Raw genomic sequence first — 27,937 nt, 5'->3', positions numbered from 1 at the left:
ACTTAAAAGCCTTTTAATTTGAAGCATTTATTTTAAGTGTACATCTATTACAGTTAAGAAGAAGCAAAGATACACCAAAAACACAAATACCCAAGAACGAAAAAGTACAGATGAGAAAGAAATTAGCTCAGGGGAGGGAGGGGGTGACCTGATGAAGAACAGAGAGTTGCAGCCGCTGTAGTGAGAAGCTCCCCAACACAAGGGGTGTGACAGGGGTGACCTCAGGGGAGCAGGGCAGAGCCTGCCCAGGGGATTCAGCCCCCCAGGGAGGGACACAAGGATCCCCAGGAGCATCTCAGGTTCTGGGTTTATGCAGGAGCTCAGCAGCTCCAACCACCCTGCAAGCAAAGTACTGACTGCAAGTCCACAGCAGGACAGCGAAGTGCAAGACAAGCAAGAGAGAAAGGTGACTTTCAGAGAGCAAGTCCTGCGCCTGGGGCTGGAAGGAAGCCTCATTCACTTGTCCAGGCCCCAGCACAGGGAGTCATGGAATAGGTTCCGTTCTGCTCGCAACAATTATCAACAAAATGCTACAGCTCTGGGACAGCCCTCTCCAGAGCTGAAGTCATCTCATCAAATAAGTTAAGAAAATAAAAAAACCCAAAATTCAGATACATGTTTCAAAGAAAACTGGTTCCTTTTAGCTGGAACTGCAAGATGTATTTTTTGACTTAAATGCAGTGGCTCAGGACTTCAGACTGTATTTCATTCCTGGGAACCTGACTGTCTTAGAGCAACACAATTAACGTTGGTGAGCGGGCAGGGCAGGTGCAGGTCTGGCACTCGGGACTGCCAAAACCCCTTTCCCAACATATCCTACAAAGTTACTTTCAACCAGGAGTGTTTATTCCCAGCATTTAACACATTCTGATTAAAACAGATCCAGGAAAACACTGATATCTCCAGTAAATATTGCACTTCAAGATTAATGAGTGTGTTGATATTAAGGACTGAAAGCAGAGACTGACATAAGACTTCCAGGCATAGCAGGTTAGCATCACGAGCAATGGTCCTGAAAAGGATTTTAAAACCAGATTAGTTACCCAAGAAGGGACAAGCCGCAAGTTTAAAAAATTAGTACATTTTAATGCTAGCGCTCCGTGAAAAAGCCAACCCCTGTTGCAATCCCACCACTGCTGAAACGTCTCTGTTCTCCGCAGCACTGTAAAAACGCCTTCAGATGGGAAGGATCTGCAGGAAAGACAGAAGGAGCAGAGGTTCTCTCCTAATGCACAGACAGATTTAGTACCAAATGATCCAAAAGTAGATGGTAAAGAGGTGACTGGAGCTAGGGCTCTCAGGAATTAAAAGCACACACACACACGCACTCACACTCTAACCAACCCTAAACCCCCGATTCCAAACCCCAACAGAAGAGTTACACCTGACGGGAGTCCTCATGGTGGCTCTGCACATGGCTGGTGCATCAGGGTCCCCGTCAGACTGGCTCCTTGGACCTCACATTTGGAGGGCAATTTCTGTGCTTTTTGACTTGCTAATTCTGGTCACCATGAAAGAGAGCCACAACTACATTGGCACATACAGAGTATCCTCAGCTGTCAGCAAAAAAATAAAAAAAATCTCTGACCAGCCACGCTGGACTGGGAAAGAGAAAAAACAAAAATAAAGAGGCTGGTTTTCATAGGTGATTATTTTTATCCCAGAACAACTGGAAGATACATCCCTGAATGTGTTGCCCAGAGAGCTTTCAAATTCTGATCCGTTAGAGATCAGAGATGGGGACCAGGAGGGGGCTGGGGTTTTGACAATGCGGTAACGCTCCACGGTTCCAAGCCGCACACGCACACACACACTACACAGCGTATCCCTGAAAATCCACGGGCTGCGAGGTACCCTCCAAGCGCTGTCCATCAGAAGCCAGAGCGAAGAATTACTCCTCAGAAAAGTCTCTGTCAATGTCCATATATGCCTCGTCAATGTAGCTAACTATGGCACAGGGGGATGTCCGGTCTGGACTGAGCAGTATAGATACAGTCTCTTTCCAGTAGGTAAAACTAATACATGAGCTCTGTGGGAAGAGATGAAGAGGCTGGTTAGCATGGAGCACAGGCATCACCATGCAACAGAAGACCCATCCCAAACGCATTCAGTGGAGAGAACTGAAAATCATTTCCTGATCAGCCCGACTTCCCCAGCCAGTTTCACACCTCCGACTCACCCTCCAGCCCACCTTCCCTGGGTGGGGGCAGGTGCCGAACCAATGACCCCTTCTATAGCCAGCCTCCCGCCACCCAGCTACAGGTAGGGACTCCCAGCACCGGGGGCAACTATAGCCTGGCTAAGAGCAGCACAGGGTGACCACCATGCCAACAAGCATGGGCCAGTAGGCAGGGCACACACACAAGCCCAGACTTCTCCTTCGCTGCCCAGTCCAAACACAGGCACTGCGGTGCTGCAGATCAAGCCAATGCTGGCAGTAGCTTCCGCCCCTAGGGTAGACACAAAGACAATACGGTCTCCCTGCCTGCATCCCTCCTGCAACATTCTCAAGGCCAAAAGGCCTCTTCGGCAGCCCTACACAACACCACATGTTGCCCAAAGCCTTTACACACTGGACTACTATCTACTTCCACCCCACCAGTGGCCCAAGATACAATGAGCACTGCAATGCACGTGCACAGTGCGATGCAACCCTTAAACACAGCAATGGCAGAGAGCTTTGGTCTCGGCAGCATCTCCCCTCCACAGCCCAGCACACTGTGGACACGCCAGGGGCCCCAGGTCTAACTGGCTCAGCCCAACACTGACCCAAGCAGGAAGTATCCTGCGCAAAATGAGGCAGAGAGAAAAGCGTTACAAGTCTGCACTGTTCAGCGCAGCTTGTCCCTCCCACACAGACTCCCCTCCATCACACTCCCCCTTTCTGGGTAATTGAAGGTCCTTATTTTAACTACTTTCAAAGCCCTAACTCTGCGCCTCTCCAGGTACCTCATCTTTAGGAGACTGCCTGCACTGCACTCCCCTCACAGCCGCAGGGCTGTGTGCTGCAGTGTACATGCACACCAGAGAAGGGCTTTAAAATTCTGTTAAAGATGCCACCCAATCACTGAAAAGTCAAGGGAGAAACCTGTGCAACCTCACTTCAGCCTTCTAGCACATATACAAGGGAGTTGCCATCTCATCACAGGTCATTTCTTCTGCTTCTCAGTGCCCAAGACAGGCCAGCTCTGGAGTGGAAACCTGCAGGCTGCTTTCCACAGGGCAGCTGCCCCAGATACTTTTCCTGCACTCTTTGCCACACCAGGAAGAGAGGGGACAGTCTGGTTAAGGTGTTAAGTAGTTTGGGAGCTGGATTCTGTCCTGCCTCCACATCCCTGCCGCTCAAACCCGGTCAGCATTGGCAAGTCTCACTTCTGTGTGCCAGAGCCAAGACCTAAGGGCTTGTTTGCGGGGAAACTCAACACCTACCTCGTGGCAGTCTGACTGCTTGCAGAAAGGACCTGACCAGGTAAGATGGTGTGAAAGGCACTATAGAAAGTTACACTGGGGGGAAGAACTTGCTCCCTTCTTTCCCTTCACAGCCTCTCACTTCCCATTTTTGCTAGGTGACTAGTAGACAGATATTGCTATGATTAATTCTTGTTATGGTAAGAGGTTCACATACATTTTCTAAGCAGGTGCTGTCTTTATCCTTGTTGAGGTAATGCTGTTGCCAGAATCGCAGGAGACTGTGGAAGTTGTTTAGGATGAAGCCTGGGTATTTTTCTGTATATTCCATCTGTTGCAAAGTGCGCAGATAAAAAGGTAGCTTTTCTTTCCTTCGGGCCAGCATTAGGATAACTAAACTTGTGTTCAAACAACTGACATTTTCCTAAAAGTAAAAATGACACAGGAGGTCAAACAACAACAACAAAAATATCAAGACATCAGTTGTATACATGTCCTTACATAACGCGCTCGCGGTAAGCACGCAGAGGAGGTGCTCCTACATGTATCACAAAAGAAGGGACATGGGTCTCCAGTGAAGTCAAGTTCCTCCCTGCTCCCAGCCCAGTTCATCACTACACAGTACCAGCAAGATTACTGCAAAGTTACTGTCAGCTCTTTACCTGTGTAAGTGTCTGTACATGAATAATATTAATGAGACGGAAAAGAAAGGACATTCTCATAGACATCTGGGACATATATGATAACAGGCGGCACTCTGACAGGACTTCTGCAACTGCAGCAAGAAGAAAAAGACAATCATCAAGTGCTTAAAGTCCAGACACATTGGTCTAAGCAATATGGCAGTAAGAACTGGTGCTCAGACTGTAGCAACAAACATGCAGGGTGGCATTTCTCTGTCTAAATCCAAAATTTTCAAAGCCCAGACTTAAAATAACCATTATTACTACCAAACACTGCCCCTCCCCCCCCATTTCTTATTCTTTACCTTTAGCATCAGACTGATTCTCAAATCGGTCCAGGGACAGCGTAATGCAGCGAACAAGCATGTTTGAGTCAACCAATGAACTGTTGATCTGATTTAAAAATATCTGGAACTGAAGAGAAATAACTATTTAGTGCTGCATTAGAACAAAATCACACAAACAAAAAGGTTCATCCTGCGTGAACACTCATAGATGAGGTCTGACAGAACAGCATTTCATATCCTTTTCAGAATGCGCATGGCCAAGAGCTGCACTAAACCAATTACTCTGTTGGCACAAGGGGAACAGGTCAGCAAGCCCAAGTAGGCAGAGTTATGAACAGGGTTTTGGTGAGCAGGGCAACAGTAGAGTGTTGTCCAGATTTTCAACACTGAACAAGCACAGTTCTTGAAGGTTATTGGAGAAACCACCTTGAATTCTGAGCACAAGCACCTAAAACATGCACTTCACCAACATAAGGCATCACAGACATGGACAATTTCCCCCTCCCTTCAGAAATAAGAGTTAAGTTCTGAATGCCAACATACTCAGGGTCGTTACCTTTTTGTTATCTCTAACACGAATTAAGAGGAGATACAGACTCCCGGGCTTGCCTCATCCAGCCCAAGCCAATACTGACTTTGGCAACCAAGGGCTGCCAAAGGGTCCCTAGAGCAAGTACCTTAAAAACACCTCGGAACAGAAAAATGCCAAAGTCCCAGCACCACTAAAATCTATTCTGAAGCTGTGTCACTTCAAGACTACCAAGATTTCATACACCATTTTGAAAGGGGGAGACAAGACAGCATGGCTGCTGGTCTCTGTAGTTCCTCCAGCTCCGTGTTTTCCTACACTCATTTTGTACAAGCAGACAGTGCTAAGGAGGAATACAGTGAGGGATTCATACAGAATGAGAATTTTAAAAAGTTAGAGATTAATAAATAGGAGGCACACACAAAGTATAAAGACAGATTCTCTAGAATGTGTGACCATTTACCAGAAAACAATCTGAAATTAAATACATTTTCCCTTAAATACATCTCTGCTTTTATTCTCCGAGGTCTGCCAGACCTAACAGCAACCAGAGAAAAATTACAGTAACATAAGCAAGAGTATGAGGTCATTCAAAACCTACCCAACAGTTGTTGTTATATGCACAAAGTGCACAAGGGCATGAAACCACTTTGCATAGAGAGCTGCCCATTCTTGATCTACATATGTAACTAAGTTTTATAGGTAATTACATCAGCCATGACTTCTTAAAATGTCTGTAAGTTCAAGTAACATCAAAGATAAGATATATCTTTTTGCAGTATCAAATATTAATGAATATTTTAAGTCACCTCCATGAAGAACTGCCCCCCACAAGTTCCAGTGAAAGATCTTTTTGGAGCCTGTCTCAATGTCCACAACTACCAGCTTACCCCAATTCATGGGAAATGTTCTACCATCTTTGAGCCCTGACCTTAGACCTGCCTGATCATGTAACTGGGCAATGTTTTCTGACCAGCTCAGCACTTGCTGATTCAGAACAGCTGGGAGCACTTCTGAAAACCCAAGTGTAGGCAGCAACATACATGCTTGCGAAGAGACTTTGGCAGCTCACTCCTTAGTGTTGATTGTGCACCAAGCTGAACAACCACACCAAAAGATGAATCTGAGTTTCTTAGCACTACATTTGGTTATAAGAGCATGTAATTTGACCCACTGGGGACAGCTTTTATAAATATTTACCTTCTCATCTGTGTTGATGTACTTGTTGAACCTCTTGAATGCATCAATATTGAATTTCATCAGTTCTCCCAGAAGGTCAAAGTAACTCTGAAGCACATCTCGTGACTTGCACTCACTATCAACAATGCAGTAGAGAATATGCTGGCACAGGAGGAAAACATGTTATTGACACAGTTTAGCCCAAGCCAGCAGTACAGCACAGACTCTGATTTAATTACTATTTGAAACATTTATCTGCAGGTTTAGTTCTTAGATGACAGAACTAAAGACAACAATTCAGATGAGTCTTCTGTTAAATTAACTTCCCACTGATGTAGGCTATACAACTGGCCACCCACACCTGGCTACCAGAAGCAGAATTCATAGACACATTTCAAAAATTGGCCTATTCCTAGTGAATATTTAACACTACATTTTTACCCACTTTTGTATTTATCACAGGTAAACCTTTCTTGATTGCTGTAGAGACACGTTACAGAGGAAGCTTGACATAAACTTCATTACCTCCAGGAGTCCTCTCTTTAGCAGGAACATCTGGTCTGCATAGGAGGTGGTGCCTCGCAGAAAACTTTCAACTGCCCTTGCTTGCCAAAACCTGAGAAACAGAAGAAATGAGGGTTTAATTTTGGAGCAAGGGGAGTATTTTATCACAACTATAATTTAAATCCAATTTCCTAATGTTTCACTCCAATCTGAAGCTGAGTCAGACCTTTTGATCCTGCAGAAATCACTGACTGTACTGACTATGCAAACTTCAGCATTCTACCGCACCTGCGCTGCCATTGTAGCCAAGTGCAACAAAACCAGATATTTTCACAGCTTATGATTTTCAAGCATTTTCAACTGCTATAAGCTGTATGAAAACAAACTGACCTCCCAGTCAACTCAAAACACGATGTTACAGTGCAAAGCAAACCCACCTGAAGGAGGATTCAGCTGGTTCCTTCTTCATGACCTGAAGCAGTCTGGTCAACAAACCTCTTTTCCCATCACAGACAAGACTCCTAGAGCATGTGAAGAAATTACAGCATGAGCAGAAGGGCTGGCAAGCACTGTACCTTGTAGAACACTGAATCCAGTCTCTTCTCCAGAGCTTTTAATGATCAGAATCCCAGTATTATATATATAGTACAAATATTTATTAACTTTCATTAGTAGTTCTACCAGTGGAAGAGTTCTCCTCACTGCCTTTGATAAATGTCTGCAATACCTGCAACATGACTTCTAAACAAACCCTGAAGTCATCGTCTCTCAGAATTTTAATAATTTCAGAAACATCAATTCACATCTTGTGGTAACTAAGAGATTAGAAAAAAACCCATATACTACATTTGATCTTAGGAATGAAAGAAACACACACCTTGTTTGCTCAACAAATGTAAGGAAACTCTTAAGTTCTTTTCAGGAGGCAAAGCAGACTATGGAAACCTAGATACTACATGAGGTCTCCTTCTGTATGTACTAGTAAAAGTATAGAGGCTGTAGAACTGCAATACTACTTGTATTAAATAGCATCTTCAGTGGACTATCTACCCACAGTAAGCTCGTGCAGAAGCAATGCCTTGATCTCGTATCAAGAGCAGCAAAACGGAAACAAAATGTTAAGGGTGAAAAAGAAACCAAGCTTAGGCCAAAAACCGAGCAGGGCTGCCTGTCTGGCTATACAAACCACCCTGCAGAGGTAGAGTAAGATGCTTCAAGCGGCACTCCTCTACTCAGAAAACACCCCAGCATGCATATTCAGTAGATGCACCCAGGTTAATGGCTGCGTACGATGAGCACCTTTGCTGGGCAGTCAATAGCCAGCTGACAAAACCCTCATGAGAACTGGTTTTCTTGCAGCGTGATAGTCTGCTCTTACTAACACTTAATAGGGATGAGAAACTTTGCAGCTTGGAAAAAGCTGTTTACACCTTTCATTCACTTACTTTCAGTGTGCCCCTAAGAGGGTGAATTTTTCCCCCTAAATACTTAATCCTTTTTGAACAAAGCCAGAAAGGTACCTGTGCTTAGAAGGAAAGGATCCGAGTAAACCAGACACCATTTCTTCCCAATTAGGCACCGTATTATGATAATAATTATGATCTAGAAATCTTCTTAGAGAATTCCCTTTTGAAGCGAGGTAAATCTACTCTGTGTAGACCAAGTCCCTGCTGATACTCTGGGAGTATTCTGACAACTAAATTCTGCAAACAACATTCTACCTTGTAAGGTTTGTACGCCAGAATCATGTATCAAGGAGCTTATTAAATCAAAATAGTCAATCTAACAGATACTCAAATATAACACTAGAGATTCTGTAAGTGGTTTAACATGCTAATCTAATTTAGCTTATTCTAATTATTAGCTGCTCTTAAAATAAAGACTGAGCAGACACACTTAGATCTGCTTATGCAGACTGGAAATGGACATTATGTGTGCACAGTCTGCTCCTGAATCTCAAAACTAAGATTTCTTAGTAGCAGCAATTCATGCATGAGAGGGATCCCAGTTTACTTTCCAGGTCTGTCTGCAATGCCTGTAGCGAGAAAGGCCAGACAAACAGGCAGACCTAGCACATCATAATGAAATCTGGGCCATGAACTCAAACCTCCCATTTTAGGTTGCTTTTGTTTTTAAAGCACCTTATCCTGAGCATAAGCACACTTCAGATTTGCTAACGACTGTGAACATTGTACAAACCTAGACACCTCCTGATGAAACACGCCACTGAAATGAAAGCAACCATGGTGGACAGAAGGACCTCGAACAAAACAGGTGACATCAAACCTCCAATGTTAAGTGCTTGCAAAATGCTAGAAGCTGCTGACCTAAACTGTCTATCCCTACTCACCTGTCTGTGTTGACAACTGCATCAACTTCAGGGATGTTGGCTTTATGGGAGATTGCACTCAGCTCATTAAGTTCTTGGCTGTTTAAAAGGAGATACTTGTTCCTAAAACAAGACAGTTGGGCAGTAGGGGAGAAAAATATGAATTCAAGAGGCAGACAAACATGCAGTTCCATGAAAAGTAAAGCCACAGGCCTACAAGGGCTGCAGGACCAGGCAATCTGCTTTCATTTCTCCGGCTCTTCACAGCCGTTCCCACTCCCCTCCACCACAGCACGCTCCCAAGGCAAGCCAGCTAGCTGAGGTTTTGTAAGCCTCCTCCAAAATTTAACAAATGCAAGTTTCAACACTGACCAGCTTTGAGATGGTGATTCTTTGCTGACCTGTTCAGGATCTTGTGGTTTGTTTTGTAAATATTTCCTTCCGGATAACACTTGTTTTTTTTTTTTAAATCTCAGCAACATTTTGCTGAATTTCAGAAGACTAAATGGCAAACTCTTTCACACCTTCCTACAGTTTTTCTCTACCTTGTAGTGACCGTGCTCTTTAACAGTAATACATGTCAGTTAGAAAACAAACTGCAAAAAAGTACTCAATCATCCTGGTATTTTATTACTCTGAGCCAACTGCTTACTCTGGAAATACTTAAAAACTTCATGAAATGTAAAAACAGAACAGGAATAAACCCAAGGAATTAGTATGAAATTCTTTATCAAACACTGAACTTTTCATTATGAAAATCAATTAATTTATCTGTAAAGTTAGTTAAATGCAACACAACTCTGATGAAGTAGAAATGTAGTCCAGAAGCTCCCTTTAACAGACTCCCTTTCCCAGTACTAGCATGCTCCCTTAGAGTCCTCCTACTTCAAAGTGCTCAGAATCAGAGTGCAAAGATTTATTTTCAGGAAACCTACGGGAGCACAGGATGCAGTGACGAGTGTGAGGGTGTACAAAAAGAACCTATTAATCAAAACACAGCAACTACGCAGAAGACAAATTATTAGACCAGAAAGGTGATGGGGATGCCTTCTTGCTTCAAACACTATCTTCCAGATTAGTGCCCACTGAGGCTGTCATGTGAAGATTCTTTTCATCTGGATCAACAGGTTTCTGTAATGAAAATACAGCCTCTCTCTCCATGCAATAAACAGTTCCGTAAGTTTGGTTTAGACACAATTTTACTAAAGTTAATATTAGTATGTAAGTACTTGCTCTCATCTTGTCCTCAGCTAACTCAGCTTATCTGTGATTTCATACAAAGTCCACATAACTACGTTTAAAAACCTTAACCAGATTCCACACATTCCACTTGCTCAAATGTTACAGCTGAAAGCTATTTTCTGTCTAAAAAATCCTGAGATCTTTGTAGTAGCCACTTAAATAGGAACATCATCTAAAGAGACTTTATTAGAAAACCTAGAGTGATTCCTGGGCAAACAATGTCTTGCATAGAGGATTTACACGGGTCAGCCTTCCCCTGATGTTTACAGTATGTCCAGCAGCTCCCCATTGTTAAAGCTAATACTCCACAATCAAAAAGGCTGATACTTTCAACATGCACGTCTAACAGTAATGACTAAAACCCCCACAAAAATGTCACCCCGGCTGTAGATGTGACCAGCTAGGCAAGAAGTGCAATACGCCTCAAATGCAGATGTTTGTAAGGAATAGGACACCATCTTGCAGGACTGAATTAGAGCACCGGACACTGACAGAATGCAAGATACAAGTCTACAAGTCATAACAGAGCAACAAGTATCTCTGCACCAGCAGTACCGCATTAAAAAAAAAACAAACAAGAAAACTGCATCACTCCTCAACTACTCCAGCAGACTCAAGCTTTGTAAGCTGTACCTTCTGAAGGCAAACAGCAGCTTTCTTCCCATCTCCAGCCTAGCTTCCTGATGGCTAGCTGTCAGATAATTGTTCCCCTAACATTTTTCTACCAGTTTAATCTGGTCTTTTCCATTGTTGGCATTTAGACAGCAATCATGTCTTGCAGCCTTTTACAAAGGCAAAAGAATATTGGTTAACCTCTTCAGAGGTATGCTGTCTTTCACCCTGGTCTTCTAACAGCCTTTGTTTTATGCTTGTTCCATTCTGAGTTAAACCTGAACATGTCCCCACAGGGTACATATGCTCTTGTGAGCACACTGGCTCCCCACCAACTCTCAGGGAGAAGACAGATAAACAGCATCATGAAAGCTGCCTCCTGATTTCTTCAGCCAGAAAGTGTTAACTCATCATATAAATGTTTCAGTTTGTTTCAACATGAAGCAAAACGGGCTATTTTTAATCATCAACAGACATACTACAACATGCCCACCGGAGAGCACATCCTTAGCTTTTTCATAGCAGAAGCTGAAAGGCACATGAACATCTGAATCAAGTTGAAAGGACAGGACAATGTTCCACTAACATGGAATCCGCACCATGCCTAGGACACCCACTCTAACTGCAACCAGGCAAACAATACCGCCAAGACACAATCTGCCACAGGTTTTCATACTTACTCATGGTGATCACTAAAGCTCTGAAGAAGCCTCAAGAACTGTATCTTTAAAGTAATGTCCTAAAAAGAGACAAGACAGGTCAAAAAATTTTGCTTTAGTGTTTTTGGGTATCACTAGCTACGAAGCTGACATGAAACTGCTGAATGGAAAACCTGTCCAAATCAAACCCATTTGGACAGCAGAGCAAGTGGCTTGCATAAATGGAGAAGGCTCCCCAAAATAGAAGACGAGACTGCCTCCAAGCCTATGTATGTAATGGTTAATAACTTATCACTGCAAAGGCAAAAAAAGCTCATCACTGTATCGATCGATTTAAAATATCTAGGTTTGGGGGAGAAAAAAAAAAGAAACCAACAAAAACCCCACCCCCCAAAAAACCTCACTGTGATCCTTTGTATTTTGTGCCTCTCCTTGCTAGACCTGCTAGACTATCATTTCCTTAAGTTTTGGTCATCTTCCACCTTTGGCCTCCAAAGACCATAGAATTTACTTCTTTTCCAGTTCCCAAACTAGGAGGGAGGGGAGAGGTTAAATTGCCCTCTGGCTAAATTGCTAGTATGAGCCAAAGATAAAGACTTAAGTGAAGACAGTAATTCTCAAAAAAATGAATGCTACCACATCTTAATTCGTTTATTATACAAGCACCCAGTTACTCAATACAACTCCTCAGAACGACATGATAGGATAAAAATCCAATACAAAATTTTAAAAATTACTCACTGGGCTACAATCACAATTTTGATTGTGTCCATGCAGAACAAGGGCTGATGCTGAATGCTTTCTCCAGATCAGTTTGTCAAACAAGTTATTGAGGCCAGGAATCAGTTTGAACTCTGCTATCATTTTATGAACCTGGAAAACAAGAAAAGTACACAACTCATTTATTGCAGCCTCAAATTTGGATATAACATAGTCTGGTAAGCAGATGGGCACAGTTATGTTATCCTCTGACAACAGAAAGAGTGAATTCTTTCATCAAACAGCATGTGTTTGTATTAACATGCACACTAACCATGGCGTATTATCAGAGTAGTTTCCATTTGGTGGACATGGATAGAAAACTGACATTTTGGGAGAAAGCTGTTAGGCAGTGCTTCAGTTAACCACTACACCTCTGGAAGCGGCTTTAGACATCGAAGATCACTTACAGCACACTGAAAATACATCTATACCTAACTCCTATGTATTACAAAACTAAGCTGCAAATATTCTGCTGCCAGTCATCCACTGAGCAAGCATCCCTTGAGATGTGGTGCAAATGAAAACCATGCATGATTGGGAAGCCTGACATGGTGTAAAAATTAAGTGCCCAAAGCAGTAATGGACATGTTCCTTAACATGGAGTCACCTAAACAATAACCCAGGTCGTCCCTGACATGCAGAATTATAACCAGCAGTATTTCAAGCAGATGACTCCTTTTTATTAGATTTCCTCAAATACCTGAATGAATCAAAACATTTGAAGCAGATGCTATTTTAAAGGTTTTTATTCTTATTCTTGTTCGCAGCATGGCTGATGGCCTTTTGCATCCCTCTTGGCTGTAGCCAAGAACTTTCCCATCTATCTGGAAATCACATTCTCCCTGCTGGGCATCTCTGAGTATTACACCTGAAGAAGCATGCAGCTCCTTCCCACTTCACCCGTACTACCCCAAGAGACTGCAAAGCTTGGAGTCCTTCAGTGCTTCCTTACTTTAAAACGCTCTCGGACACTTTGATCTAGTCACAAGCTTCCAACAACAACAGCTCTGAGGAATCTCTCCGAACAAAGCACTCCCTGTAGTCCCCCTTGTCCCTCAGTGGCCAAGGACAACAGGATGAAACCAAGCGTGCGAGCTGCCTGCAAGAGCCTCGGCCCCTCACTAAAGAAGGCGCTTTCAGTGCTCATCACTTTAATTTGTGAATTTGCTCCTTTCCACACAGACCATAATCTTCTTATTCCGAATTACTCATCCCTAATTTCAAATGTGTTCAGTTTACTTTATTTTGCTTAACTCTTAAAAGATGGCTGCACGACAAAGACCCTGAGTCACAATCATTGCCTTTGGATCACGCTCTCTCCCAGACCCCGAACTCATTACAACTACTCAGCCTGGGGATGCCAAGACAATCCCTGCTCTATATTCATGCTTCAATCTCCTTTGACTTTTTCCTGTTGCTGCCCAGCTTCACATGAATTGCTCTATTGCTTTCTCACTACCAAAACTATGATGAGCTTCTACTTCATGCAGTTTGGCTCCCTACAGCAGGAGCAAGTACATCAGCTGATTGCCATTCACCACAATACAGACATGCAATACAGCCTAGAAAAATGTGTAAGAAGAGTAATTTAGGGTGTGACCACAATAAGAAGGAAGCAAAGGCACAGGTTTGCAGTGAAACACCACTTATCCCCAAGGGCATAATCATGCCCAGCATGGCAGCAAGTAGGAGCCAAGTCACTGCTAGCCCAGTTGTCAATTTATGCAAGTTAGCCAGCAGTCAAGTTTAAACCAAGGATTTAGAGTAAACATTCAGTAACAGGTTGAGTTTGTTAGGAAGCTGCATCAGGCTTCAAGCAAATGCCAGACCATTACATTGATTATCACAGTGGACTGAAGCAGGTTTGTGATGCCCTTTAGAAATTCTATGCAAAATTATTCCAATATAAAACCAGTAAGACCTTTGGCAGCTCAGACTGGAAGACTGGTATCACAGATCCTGTGCTTTTATTCCCCCATAGACAAAGAGATACCATCAAGCAGCTGAAATGCTTGTCAGCGAGGGTGCTATTGCAGATGCTGCCGTTCCCTGCTTATTGGGGCTTTCCACATAGAAGAACTCAGCTCCAGTTCTTAATCTGACTGCCTCTCAGGAAAGGAAATGGATTTGCATCTGCCACCCAGGTCTTTGAAACTTTATGTAGATTAAGGAATGAAGGATATATCATGTGTTTCAAAGGCACTGGATTTTACAAAAAGAGCTGGCTCTGGACAAAGTGTTTGGGAATGAAGCAGCTCAAATCTTTCAAGAATTCAATTCCAGTCCTGAATCAGCCCTGAAGAAGTGAACTGCATGCCAGCTTCATCCTTAGACAGCTTCCCCATTTTCATGAGGGCAGAAGTAGCAGAGGAAGAATAAAGAGTTGTTTTCCCAGGATATTAAAATAAAGACATCAGCTTCCAAGCTAGCTACTTCAGCAGCATACTTTCTACCTTGTCACATTTGACAGTAACACACTAGACCTCACCCAAGGAGTAAGGAAGCCAGCACCTCCAGCTCCCTGAACAGGTGGCAGCAGATGAGGGAGAGCTCAAGTAGTTTCTGCAGTATCGATAAAACTGCTTTCTTGTGGTGAAATCAGGCAGAGATGAATTATCTGACTTGATACAATGGAAAAAAAAGTCCTCCTAACAGATCCACGTTTTGGTAGTTCCAGTTATGTCTTGGGCTTCTTTAAATTTCATTTTATGCCCACTAGAAACAGTACTTCCAAAAGGAATGACAATAGGATTTTTAGTTTCTTATGGTAGTAATTGTGGCTTCAGCAAGAATTGCTGGTTTCCTGTAGTTACTATTATACGGAATCTACTTCTTTTTAACGCTGAGCATCCATTTTTAGGTTCAGAACAAACAGGTTCGTTATGTTCAGGATGGTACTACAAACGCACTTCTATTTTAAATTCAGATTGAGAGATTTAAGAGACTGCCAGTGGTGAGTATTTGTAACTCCTATACAGTGGGAGGTTACTAGCAAAGAACAAAATACTCAAGATAAATGTACTCAAGCAACAGCCCCCCAACATAGCTACTCTTGCCTAATACAACAGCTCTTGAACAACTCAAAACAATTTGATCCTCCCAGTCTCTAGGGCATCTGAATGCCCCTACTATTCCAAGCTGCTCTGCTGAGCTGAGCAGATTGCCAATGTTGGAAACCTGTCAAAACTGCACCAACGGGTTGCTTTTCTTTTCCCTTCACAATATGCTTTTGACCCATTTAAAATCAAACTACAGCCAAGCTGCAGTGACTGATTCTCCATAAGCCTATGTGAGGCAGGAAACAAATTATTTTTCATTTCGCAAGCAAGAAAGGCAGAGGAAACAGATGAGTGAGATTTCTAGGCAGCGCCTAGTGCAAGACAGCACCGAAGTGTATCCTCTCAGCTGAGAGGTTAACAACACACACTCAGCTGAGACATGGGAACCTACTGCAAAGATCACCCATTCACAAATCACCCCAGAGGGTTTCCTAAAGTCAAAGCAGCCCAAGAAGGGGAAGGCCTGAAGGGGCTCCATCCAAGCAGGTCACCAGTGCACCAGGAAGGGGACGAACGCCTGGCTGCAGCTCCTGCAGCATCCAGGTACGTCCACACATTTCCTCACACAGAGACAGGATGCCCCATCCAGGAGGCATCCCCCTGCATCCATCTTGCACCAGAGCAGCAGCTCTGCAGAGACTGAGACCACCCTCCCGACACTGGTCAGCACAACTTGTGTCCAGCCCTGCCCAACGGCTCATTCTGGTTCTCAGCAATGAAACACTGCCTGCTTGTTTGTGCATCGCTGCAATGATGGGATTTGCCCAGCTTTATGCCTTGAGCCTTGCCCTTCATGTTTCCGTGTCCATGACCTAATTAATGAGCACTTATGTTTAAAGAGACATCAACTTCTGTGTGCGTGGCCGTTTACAAGTGCTCACCTGATTCCTTTGTCTCCCCATGAGCAGCACACAGAGAACATACAACACCTCCAGCTTATACATAATCTCATGCATGATCTTCATGGACTGTGGAAGCTGTGTTCGTGTTGAGGTGTTGGCCAATCCACTTTCATCCGAAGACTCTGAACAAGATGGCAAAGATGTGAGCCTGAGGCAGCTTCAACAGGAAAGGATTTGTTATAGTTATTACTTTTACACTGAGACACTGCAGATATAAGACCAGCACGTCTGCTTGAATCCTCTTCTCAACTAAAAATAGTGACATACAACAAATAACCAATTTAAATTAAATGCTACAGAGGAGGGAAAAAAAATATAGCTGGAACTTTAGAGGAGATAAAATTAGATTTTTAAAAAGTATTTAATTTTTCCATAATAAGTTAAATGGCATCATCCACCTAAAATAAGTAGGATCACCTATATGAATTAACAGACTACTGCACCAGAAAGGACATGGGAGAAAAGGTAATAAAAGCAGGGGAGAGATTATCAGAAGCATTTACTATCAGTCTACTTTCATTTCATACCTCAGTACCAATCTACTTAGGCCACAGTTAAATAATTTTCATAGCCCTATCGAGAGTTATACTGCTAAGGGAAGAAAGAGGATATAACACGCCATGACTACAAGTGGAAAATGTGACAAAAGTCATGAGCGACACAGAGAAAGTAAATAAGGACATAGTGAAACTTGTAGGCTGCAGTTCAGAAAGGAGTTAGCTCTTTACACAATACATAACTGATGAACTGCCCTACCACAGGATACAGTGAATGCTTTTTGAACTCCTGTGGAGAAACAGTAACTAGGCAAACACACAAAGGAAGGAAACCATCAAAGGCTAAAAAGCACAGACACCACCTCTGACTCAGAAGTCCCTAAGCCACAAGCCACTGGAGACCGAGGCAGTATTCTGGGAAAGTACATCTAGGTTTGCTTGCTAACTGATGTTACGGGTCAAGAACTATGACTGGGCATGTTTCACCTCAGCAAAACTGCCTTGTGAGTTCTGTTCCAAAATACCAAGCGTTCTCCAGTTTCCACCAAGTTGGTGAGCATAAAGGTATGTGCGAGACACTGCTAGAGCATTTGTATATTTCATTTTTGTGTATTTTTAGACGTTTTAATAATTAATTGCTACAAAACTAATGAAACTGCATAAGGAAGAAAGTTTTCCATAGAAGCAAAGACTTAGATATCAAAATTTTGGGATAATTCTCATTACCAAGTACTTTAAGTTCTACAAGACATACTTGAATTCTTGTAATATTGAAGGGTGAAGAAACAAACTATGCACTTGCTTCAAAGCGTTTTCCTAAGGTTGTATTCTCACCTGTAACAACGTCTTTTTCCCCCAATTAATTTATTTAATTTTGCTGGAACTACCCTTCCTTTTTAAAGGGACCACTTGCTTGGTATGAAGTATTTGGACCTAAAGCCATCAGCCGAAGTTTTAGAGCAAAATACTGGTAAAGTCACTTACCTCAGATGTGCGTTATTGTCACTCCAGGGGACATTAGTGCTGAGGATGTACAGCATTACAGTGCTATCTAGGTGTGCAAAGGGCACAGTTTGCCACAGGACATTCCCTTTTGCTAACTTTAGTTCATGAAAAAAAGATCAGTGCTACATGAGAACAAAATGTGACTCAGAACTAAATGCTGACACGTCAGTCCCTCATGCAAGAAAAGGGGAATCAATACCGGCTGAAAGGAAAAGCAACACAAGGCAAACACTGAAAAAGGTTAAGAAACACATCAGCTAATGATGGCTAGAGGAATGCAAGCCATATACCTGTACTGCTCTGCTCTGCCTCTTCATTTGCCACTCTCATCAGTGCATCAAGTACTAGTGCATTGTCCAGCCAGGTGTACCATTCTTCCAATTCCTGGAGGAAACTAGAAGTACCTGTTGTTTCAGACACCTTCCGTGTTGCCAGTTTGCACAATCGCTCAATGAAGCCTGGAATATTCAAAAGGGTAGCTGAAAAAGAAAAATAATTTTATTAGGATTTAAGATCACCAACACAACAGTCATAAAACCCTCTATACCACAAGGTACCAAAACACCTCCATTAGTAAAGAGTACACAGAAACAAATTCCATCTGGTTAAAAAGATCCAATGATGGAAGTCTGTGCACTCTCCTACCAAGGACTGTACAAGAGTGTACATACCCTAGGCATAACTCACAGTGCTAAACTGGTTTGTGTTGGACTTACACTGGAAAAAAATTAGTTCTACCCTACTCTAACCACTTGTTGCCAGCCAATTCCCTTTTGCTGGCACTGCTGTTTCCCAGTCCATGGTGAGTCAGTATCAAGGAACTGATCCAGCTGAAAATTAAACTGGCAGAAATAAAGCAGCAGCACTTGGAAGGGGCAGCTCCCCCTCCCCTTTCCTCTGTGTGATGCCACCTCCTTCATTTTACCTCCCATGGTGTTTGTCTTGTAGCAAACTGAACTAGGTCATTTCAGTAGCTGGGCGGAAAGCTGTTAGCTTTTTAAGTACTAGTTTCCTGAATTTGTTCATCATGGAGCAAAACAGATGGGTAACACATGACAGCAGTCCCAAGTTAGAGGGTTTTAACTGTTGTGGAACTGCACCCTTAGAAACAGCAGTTCAAGGATTGAAGTCACTGGTCTGCAAAATGCATTTTGTCCTGAAGTTTTCACAAAGTAACTTAATGACAGGACCTGTTTATTACAGATACATGGCTAGGTCTTCACTACACATTTGCAAATTTAAGTAGAAAAGGACAAAGAATTTGTCCATGAACACGACATGGAAGAATTACAAGATTCTTCCTGCTGGCACCATCTCGGAAAGAATAAGCTCCCTGATAAAATTTATAAAATGGAATATGCTTTGCAGTCTTAGATACAGTCTCTAATTGCGCAAACAAAAAATGATTAGTTAACATTTGTTTGGCTAAGTTCAGCTCTGCAGGATCCAAGTTTGTTCAGATCGACTAATTTAAATTAAAGTCTGTACCCACACCTATACATATTTGTCCATTGCTTTTTACAAGCAAGCTCTGGCAATCGCAGGGCAGAAGACAATATACTTTAAAATCCCTTTAAAGATTCTCAGCTTCTGCCTCCTGCATTATGCTATCCGTCTCCCACTGCGTGCTGCAGAGGTGGCAGCGGTTACAAACAGAGCTTTGCTGTTCATGGCTAATACAGTGTTGGAAAATGGGAGAACCAGCTCCAAAACCCCTTTCTGCACTTCCCAAAATTGTTTGGCATGGGTCTATGCAAGCATCTGCTTCAGAGGCCCAAAAGCTTTTCAGCACAGTAAGAGCTGCAAACAGCAGATTCTACATTTGAGGGTACTTAAATTAACGTCTCTTAAATTCATATTCATCATTCTAGGCAAGACTTCTTTCTGCATCTGAGAAGTACTCGGCAAAATAAGGAATTAGCATGTTTTTAGCAAAAATTTAGCATTGTGCCTAAAGCTAAAGTTGAGATTAGACCCACAGATTTCCAAGTCTGGTAACAGTGGGCAACATGATTAATATTAAACATGCTTTCCTTGTTGATATAGAAAGACATCTTGCTCAGGACAATGTCAAATAAAATCAGAAAAAAAACTCTCTAACAGCAAGCAGGCTGTATGCAGTTTTAGTTCAGAAATTCATATATGAAGGACATGGAATTACCAAGAGTTGCTAAAGGGAAGGCCATAGAAGTGACTGAGAGATAGAAAACAAAGCCAATTATCTTAAGCCACTCAGTTCATCAGAGAGGGCTGAAACAACAGAAATTAACTCACCTAATTACCAACACCATACGAAACTGAAAGCTACAAAGTTAAGTTTCATTAACAGGAAAGATTGTTTCCAAGATACTGCTTGAGGAAAGTGAAAGAAAAATGCTTTGTGAGATGGAAAGCTCACAGTATCCTCTAGAAACATATGCTACAGATGTGACATTGAGAAGAGGGAAACTTTACGCACTGTTGAGATTCTTCTGCATTTGTTCACAACCTGACAATTACCTTGATTAATTTCAGCTCTAGAAGGACCCAAGTTTTTTTTCTGCTGCGCATTTTTGGCAAGAAGCGTGTGCTTGTCATCACTTCCCGTGTCAAGTTCAGAAATTGTGACGGCAAGGATCCTGCAGAAGTTCGCAAGTTGCTGCTGGTCAAAACTGGACACAAGGCTTGCAAGATTGGGAATATCATCCAGTTGTATCATTTCCTGAAGGAGGCAACATCAACTGAGTAAGTCGCACGTGATGTTCAGTAAGTGAAGACAGCCAAAGACTTCAGCTACAGCTCCTCCCTGGGGAGAGCTGCATGTTATTTCAATGTTAGTAAAAGAGAAGCAAGCAAGCAGTGACAGGAGTCTGAAAACAGCTGTGATTTACAACTGCTGTCACTTATGTTTAGCAATTCCAATAGTACAGATATCTATATTTTAAAGACTAAGTATTTATATAAAATTTGGGGTCTTTTTTTAACTAAAGAAAATCAAAAACTCACAACCCCATTTAAGACACAAATTACACTTAGGTATTAGAAAGTTTCAATTTTGTTTTCCACTTCTGTATTTTCTTTGAAACTCACAGATGAAAATCAACTTCTAGATTATTTTTCTCAGCCTTCTACATCAAAACCTCTTTTTAATAAAAAGGTGCTGAAAACTGTTTTCAGCAAAAGGCATTATGTTCAGATAAACTAATCTTGTTTCCTATCTCAGGAGGTACATCATCCTCAACCTCACTCTAAAAAAACAGTAACAAGCTACAGAATCCTGATCCTCTTCATAAAATGCACACAGACACATTTCATTCAGGGTTTTCCCAGGGTTACACCTCTAATATTTTATTTGCGCCACATCAGGGCACTAAGCTGCAATAATGCTGGCAAGCAAGCTCAAAAACATAGTTTGTGCAGAGGGCCTAAGTGCCCTGTTCCCCCAGCCTACAACCTCTCAGAGAGGTGACAAAGCCCACGGTAAGAGAGAAGCATGGGAAGCCTTCCAGATGTCAGGAAGACTATGAAAATATTTGAAGTGTACTCAGAAGGCAAGGATGAAAAATGAATTTATATGAGGTTCATTTTCTTTGTTTGAAATTCTGGTTGTACTTCAAGGAGAGCTAGGCACTCACCCCCCCATCACCCTGTACAAGCTATGCAAAAGCATTACAAGTATGACACCACCTGCATAATTTGGCTTCTATGTGAAATGTGACTGAAGCTAACGATCACTCTGAACAGTCAGCTTTCAAGTAAACTACAAGAAGTGAGAATGCTAGCTTAGAGGATTATCTTCAGCAACTCTTCAAAGAAACAGCTGTCTTTCCTCCACTGGCCTGAGAAGCCATACAAATAAAATTAAGAAGCCAGTAACAAACCTTTTTAACTCCCAGAATATCTTCAATGAGCGTTGCAGTTTGTAGGAATGTCTTTTTGTTTGTCATCAGTGTAAACAGGAACAACACGAAGTCATTTCTTTCTGCCAATCGCCTTGTTACTCCCTCCGTCTAGAAAGCAGCAAGAAGCACACAAAGACTCAGCATCAGAGCCCACCTTGACAAGTTGTGTGTTACAGCACATGCAGGACAGTTTTACAGATGACGTGTTATTGAATCAGCTATTCCTGAAACCAGGAAACGTTGTGTTTATGGTGACCAAAACTAGTTCCAGTCCTTGTTTGAAGTTAATATGACACTTGCAGAAACTACAGGCTCCAGGATGAGAGGCTTCATCTCAAGGCAGTTGTTTACTTGTCTGAATCAAAAGCAAACACTGCAGGCCTGGAAATAACGTCAAGGAGGCTTGTCTCTGGTTTCCCATACAAACTGTCAGCAGCATTGCTCTCAGCTGGGCAGCGTCTGAGCAACCAGAATCAAACATTGGCCTTAATGAACTCAGTGATGAAGCCAAAAGTCATGCTAAAGCATGAACTCGGGTTCATCACTGAGTTCATTAGGGCCAGCTTTCCTGCTCTGACCATTAAGCACTGCTTTCATGTTCTGATCTCTGCTGAGAACACAGCCAGTCTTTTCTGGAATTAAACCTAACTTAAAACTACATCCTTGCGACTTGCAAAGCTGTCTATTAGATGTGACTGACAAATTACCAGTGCTCACAGAATGTGATTATTTTACATACTTCCTGAATATTTACACATAAGCACAAGAACAATTAATATTCCACACACACTTCTATGATCCTGAACACTTCTCATTCAAGAGAGAAGAATACTGAAGTGAATTAAAAGAGCAGCTAGTCTATAAATTGCAAGCTTGTTTCTTAGCATGTGACACTATTCACAGTCTGCAAAAGTTGCACTACCTGTAGTTAAAAAAAATAAATCATGTAAGCCAAGAAAAAAGTGATCCCTCTCTTTCTCTCCCATGGGTACACAGAGATGTAGCAGTGAGAACATGATCTATTAAGACTCAAAATTCTCAAGATTAGGCTGATGTCTTTGGAAGAGCTCCAAGACAGTAACTGCCACCTTAAACATTTTTATTAAACAATGTTCCCTAGGCTATGACACAATAAAATGTGCTATTAAGTAAACAATCCTGATGCTCCCTGCATGCATAATGTGAGGCATGTGCTTTTAGCTTCAGAATTTTAATGGCAGAGTATTTCAATAGGCCTTTAACCGAGCGTCTTCTTTAGCACTGCTCTGCCATCAACTGAACCAAACTAATATTCAGCACATGAAGGAGCTGCAGGATCAAACTTAAAACACTTTGCTAGCACCATTACTAAACAAGACTACCTGTATCTCGGGTTAGGAGGCATCCATTTCCAGTTTTAAAATGTAAGTTTGAATACAACAAAGGCTGACACTGATTTCCCTTGGAAACACAGATACAGAAAGATCCAAGAGGATTTAAACTTGACAATGTAGCTAAGAAAAAAGAAACTATTTGAGTAACTCTTAAAAATATAGGGTGGTCTGATATTTAACTGAAGGGATTTTAATGAAAAGTTTCACAGTAAGTTTAAATTGCACTCAAAAAGAGTCTGTATGTTGTCTTATCAAGTGGCACATGTAAAATGACCAGCAGAACACTTTCCCACAGCAGTTGTACTTACGCATATACACGTGTTGTACAGTATGCTTAAACAGTCCTTGATGAGGTCATCGCTTACTGCAAAGGAGAAAACAGACATTCACCAGCTACATGTTGCCAACGTCCACAGTACGGACATGAAATGCTATAAACCAGGTGAGAATTTCAGGCTACCTGCTAGCTCAGATCATATGTGCAAATGCCTTGGAGGATAGAAACCAGAGGAAGAAAACACTCTGTAGCTGACCTGTTCACATGCTTTCTTCCAAAACTACTATCAGCACTGCCTAGGACCACAGAGATATCCTTGTGGTCTAGGGCACTTCTTAGTCACACACAAAAGAAAATGGTAGGGGTGTAAACAGTATTTTAGGAAAAATATCATAGAAAACTCAAAATTTGTCAATAAGAGAAACTGCTGAGATATGTATCAGTTCCAATTATTAAGCACAGGGCAGGGCGGGGGGAAAAGAGACAGCTCATGCAGTTTTCTCCAGGCACTATCAGGAATCATAGAAAAGCTTTCAGTCTGGTTTACTCCAGCATTTTAATATTCAAAATATGTTTTCAGTACAGACATACAACAGCTGCTTCTAGCTCAAGTTCAAGTTACTTCACCTTTGAAGTTCCCTGGCTGAGGGGCATGGAGCATACCATGACATTTCCTTTCCTCAGAAGGGTTCAGGGAACCAGCACAATCACAGACAGGAGAAATGAAAACACTAAACTAAAGCTGCTCCAGCAGGAAAGTTTGGCTGAAGCTACTGTGCCCCATTGGCAAGTTCTCTTTATTGCAATTTGGAAATGAGTAGTCAGTATGACTGGGTCAGGAAAACAGCATACTTTTCATTATCTCACGATCTCTATAACTCCTATTACATTAACAATGCTTTGTGGCTTATTATTAATAATTGTTAACTGTAGCTATAGCCACAGTAACAATAAAAGTTTCGAGTGATTGCAGATTTACTGCACTGAGAGAAGTATGTTATGCTGAGTGCATGAATACTCCTGAGCTGTGCTTTGCAACAGGTGACTATCCTAAATCCCATCATGAATCAGTACTACAGAGAACAAAGAAACCAATGATTCATTTGGGAAGAGGAAATTGCTGGTATGGAAAAAGAGTAACAGAAAAATAGACAAATTTCTGTCTGAATAAGGACAGAAGGCAAGAATAAAAAAAGATAAAACACCTATTTACTTACTTTTCTGTTTCTTTTTCTGTGTAATAAGAGTTGGTCTCATGAGAATTTCTACTAAAAGCTGTAACAACAAGATAAAGAATTAAGGGAATAATCATTGGGATACGAATAACCAATTAATCGTCAGTGATAAATCCAAACAGTCCTGTCTCTGCTGAAGTCACAGAGGTGAATAATGGAAGCTCTAGAATCAACACACCACTGGTGTCAAAATTACATTGACAAAAAGTAGTTGTATTTACCCTGAATAAATAATAACAGTCGTATAAAACAATCTCCTACTGGCAAGTTTTAAGAATTTGAGTCTGCAAAGAATGTAGTTTCACATGCATCCAGATAACATCAAGGATGGCTATCAACCATCTCCCAAAATAATGAATCTTTAGCAATAATCTGCAGAGAGATGCAAATTTTGCAAGTTCTGCCTCAGTCTTGCTGGCCTTCAAAATACATTTCAGGTCCAGACATAACAGAATTTAGTTGCTCCAGATTTTAATCTCACCAACAAAGAGCAAGCCACGGCTTGTGTACATGCACCTTATATGTATACTTACACACACATTTACAGATATGTGAAGTGTTGTTTCATTTCTATTTAAGGAATATTAACAGCCAGCTTTCCAGGAGTAGGACTATGGTTCTGATAGATGTAGAACTGATCTTTAGTTGTTCTAGCCTGTAACACTGGTTTATTTTAAAACTTTTTTTAAAATGGCAGTTTAAAAAAAAAAAAAAAGAGAGTTCACCACTAGAAGGAACTGATGATTTCTGCAAGAAGTATTGCAAATAGACCCTAGTTTTAAAATTCAGTTTAAAATTGTTAAATGCAATGTAGGCATCACCCAGCCAAGTCATACCAGCTGACAATATACTTACATTATACAACTTGCTCTATTTGTCCCAACTTAACTTTACTTTTCTTTTAACGAACTACCTACCCAGACACAGAGGAAAACATCTGACAGCACTGGAGGCACTGCCTGCATTTTAAGCACTGACAAATAAACAAACAGGCAATTTCAAAAAGGAATATACATTTTCCAGCAAGTATTCATAATAGTAGCTGTAGCATCAATAGCGTAGAGAAAAACGACTGCAGCAGTACTGTAGTGCTCATATGAATGGCTTACTTTTTAGGAGGAGGGTGTGCACCTCAAGGCTCGGTACCCGAGACAAGCATCCAAAGATAGCCCTATGCACTGCTCTTCTGCTGGGCAAGAGCAAGTCTGCAACAAGTCGGTCTTTTAAGGGTGGCCACAGTCATGATCGTTCCTGCCTTGCCACAGAGTGAACCTTTTCAGCCAGTACTTATTTTTCCTGGTCAATACTGTAACCCACCATGTATTTATCACCTTATTCTTGCAGAACTGGTATGCTCCTCACATACACTCCAGGGACTGGACTGCAGTGGTGTGAGACACTCCTTGGAGAGGGCTTTCTTCAGCCATCCTACTGAAACTGCAACAGTATGCACCAAGAAGGGCAAGAGTCCAATGGCAGAAAGAGAATAGGTAAGAGGGTGCCTCAGCAGAGGCAGAAGGAGCAGTTTTGCAATGGGGTTGCATTCAAGTCCAAAGTCCACAAGGCTTGTGCATCAGTTCACATGTTTGTACTCCTGGGTAGTATTTTACATGTATTCATATAAAGGGGGGAGACACAAATGTGCTTTTGTTCTTCCTCGGTGTAAAGGCTGTCAGAATCCAAAAATATTTTAAGGAATATCCTATCACACTTTACTGCATACAGAGTACACTGCAGATTTAGTGTCCTTCAAAGTTACTCATGCTTCACAGTTCAAAATACTGCAACAGAATCAGCACATGGCATACACAGAACCAGCAGATTAGAATACTTCCATTTCAAGTCCTACAGTAGGATTTTCAAAAACACATAGCACTGGTTTCTACCACTGCCTTTAACCAGATTAAACCCATTTGTATCAGCCAAATCTTTAGCCGTAATATCAGCAGGTAATTACAGTGTATCTGATATTTACCATTTCCAGCCCACGGGAAAAAAAAAACAACCACCCAACCAACAAAATCCATCCAACCAAAAAAACCAAACCCCAACACACACATTTAAATATGAAATGTAGAGCCATTTTCCATGCATTCTTATGTTATAAGCACTCTACAGGAACTATCACTATTTCCCTTTAAAAACAAGGGAAATTTAGAACATTTTCATACAATGTTCTAAATTGCTTGGGTAGCTGAAGACTTTTGTCGTCAGCTGACAGGATACCAGCAACTAAACCACTGCTAATTTCAAAACAACATAACCTAAATGCCAGTTTTACTTAAGTAAAGGCGTGCTAAGTGTATCAAGAGAGAAGCAGCAAAGACACTGTCTAGTTAGACAAAAAAAAAAAAAATGTCAATTAGTTCACTGGACTATACAAATCATACATTTCCAAAGAAAGCAAAGATCCCAGAGGCTGTCACCATAGAATTGGGTATTTGTGTAATGTAGAATTAAAACAAACAAAAAGATAAATTGCCAGAATGTCTACAGAAACCTTGCAGCTCTGTTTAAAAAGTTTTCCATAGATGAAGTAGTCTGCATTGCATGCCAGCAATAAACACAGACAACCTGGCTAACAGAGTGCCCTAGTGTGCTTAAAAAAACGCCACATATCGTTCAGTCCTAAGTGAAATTCTCAGTGCTCTAGCACCAACTGTAATATTTAATCTCACAACTAGAAATAATTTGAAACTGTTTTCATTGCGAACTTAGCAGCCTCACCTTTTTTAAGTTAAAAACAGACTACCTGAAGAAACAGCCAGGTCTATATCATATAAGAAAAAGCACCTTGCTCAGAAAATACACCCTTTTCACATTTTGATTAGCAGAAACAGGTATAATTCTAATGCTTAACATCAAATTGGCAAAGTCATTCTACAGCTTGCATTTAGAAGCTTCAAAGGTCTCAAAGACCTCACTTACAGGTTCCTCAGTGGTATAATTATCATACAGAAATATTTTGATATTGTTGAAAAAACATACTTACATCAACTCCTCCAAATAAGTCAAATGTGTATGTATTTGGGAAAGTGGACTCTTGAGCAGCTTTTCTATCTTCTGTAACAAATGCCATGGCTTCCATTGAAAGAAGTGGAGAAATTTCCTGCATGCAGAAAAAAGACAGTTCAAAAAGAAAACTGTTCATCAGTATAAACACAATTGTCTCCAACTGTGTGATCTACTGACTAATCAATTACACGAATTCCCAGCTCTTATCTATCAGCCAACTCACAGACACTATGTGAACAGTTTCAAAAATTAGTTAGAATATGATCACAGTAGACTTTAAAGGAAGCAATGATAACACCTGGCCTTCAGGAAGAACAGTGTAGACAGTACCTTTAAGATGCTTTGGCACTGGGAGAAATCGCTGTTTGGGTGGCTATGTTCATACAGCTTTTGCAATAGTAAGGGAATCCCATTCCATTTTGCTTGTTTATCTCTTTCCTTTAACAAGGCCTCTGTGATCTGCAACAAAGGAATAATCTAATTCCCATGTGTCCAATGC

General features: G+C 41.6%; 1 protein-coding gene across 1 annotated transcript; it reads right to left on the bottom strand.

Moving 5' to 3' along the window:
• Positions 1–27,897, bottom strand: TRPC4AP (transient receptor potential cation channel, subfamily C, member 4 associated protein; the record flags this gene model as incomplete). The annotated part of the gene is made up of 18 exons (XM_010294781.1): positions 1–2,029; positions 3,626–3,832; positions 4,071–4,183; positions 4,397–4,505; positions 6,108–6,248; positions 6,612–6,702; positions 7,028–7,111; positions 8,941–9,042; positions 11,454–11,512; positions 12,174–12,305; positions 16,135–16,277; positions 17,948–18,136; positions 20,157–20,358; positions 21,518–21,646; positions 23,220–23,275; positions 24,406–24,463; positions 27,416–27,532; positions 27,769–27,897. Coding segments are annotated over 18 exons (2,199 nt in total), but the record flags the coding sequence as incomplete, so codon positions are not given.
• Positions 27,898–27,937: the final 40 nt, after the last annotated feature.

Source organism: Phaethon lepturus, unplaced genomic scaffold (assembly GCF_000687285.1).
Source record: "Phaethon lepturus isolate BGI_N335 unplaced genomic scaffold, ASM68728v1 scaffold10189, whole genome shotgun sequence".
NCBI classification, from domain to species: domain Eukaryota; kingdom Metazoa; phylum Chordata; class Aves; order Phaethontiformes; family Phaethontidae; genus Phaethon; species Phaethon lepturus.
The sequence above is the reverse complement of the archived record's forward strand: the minus strand, read 5'-3'. Positions and strand labels throughout refer to the sequence as shown.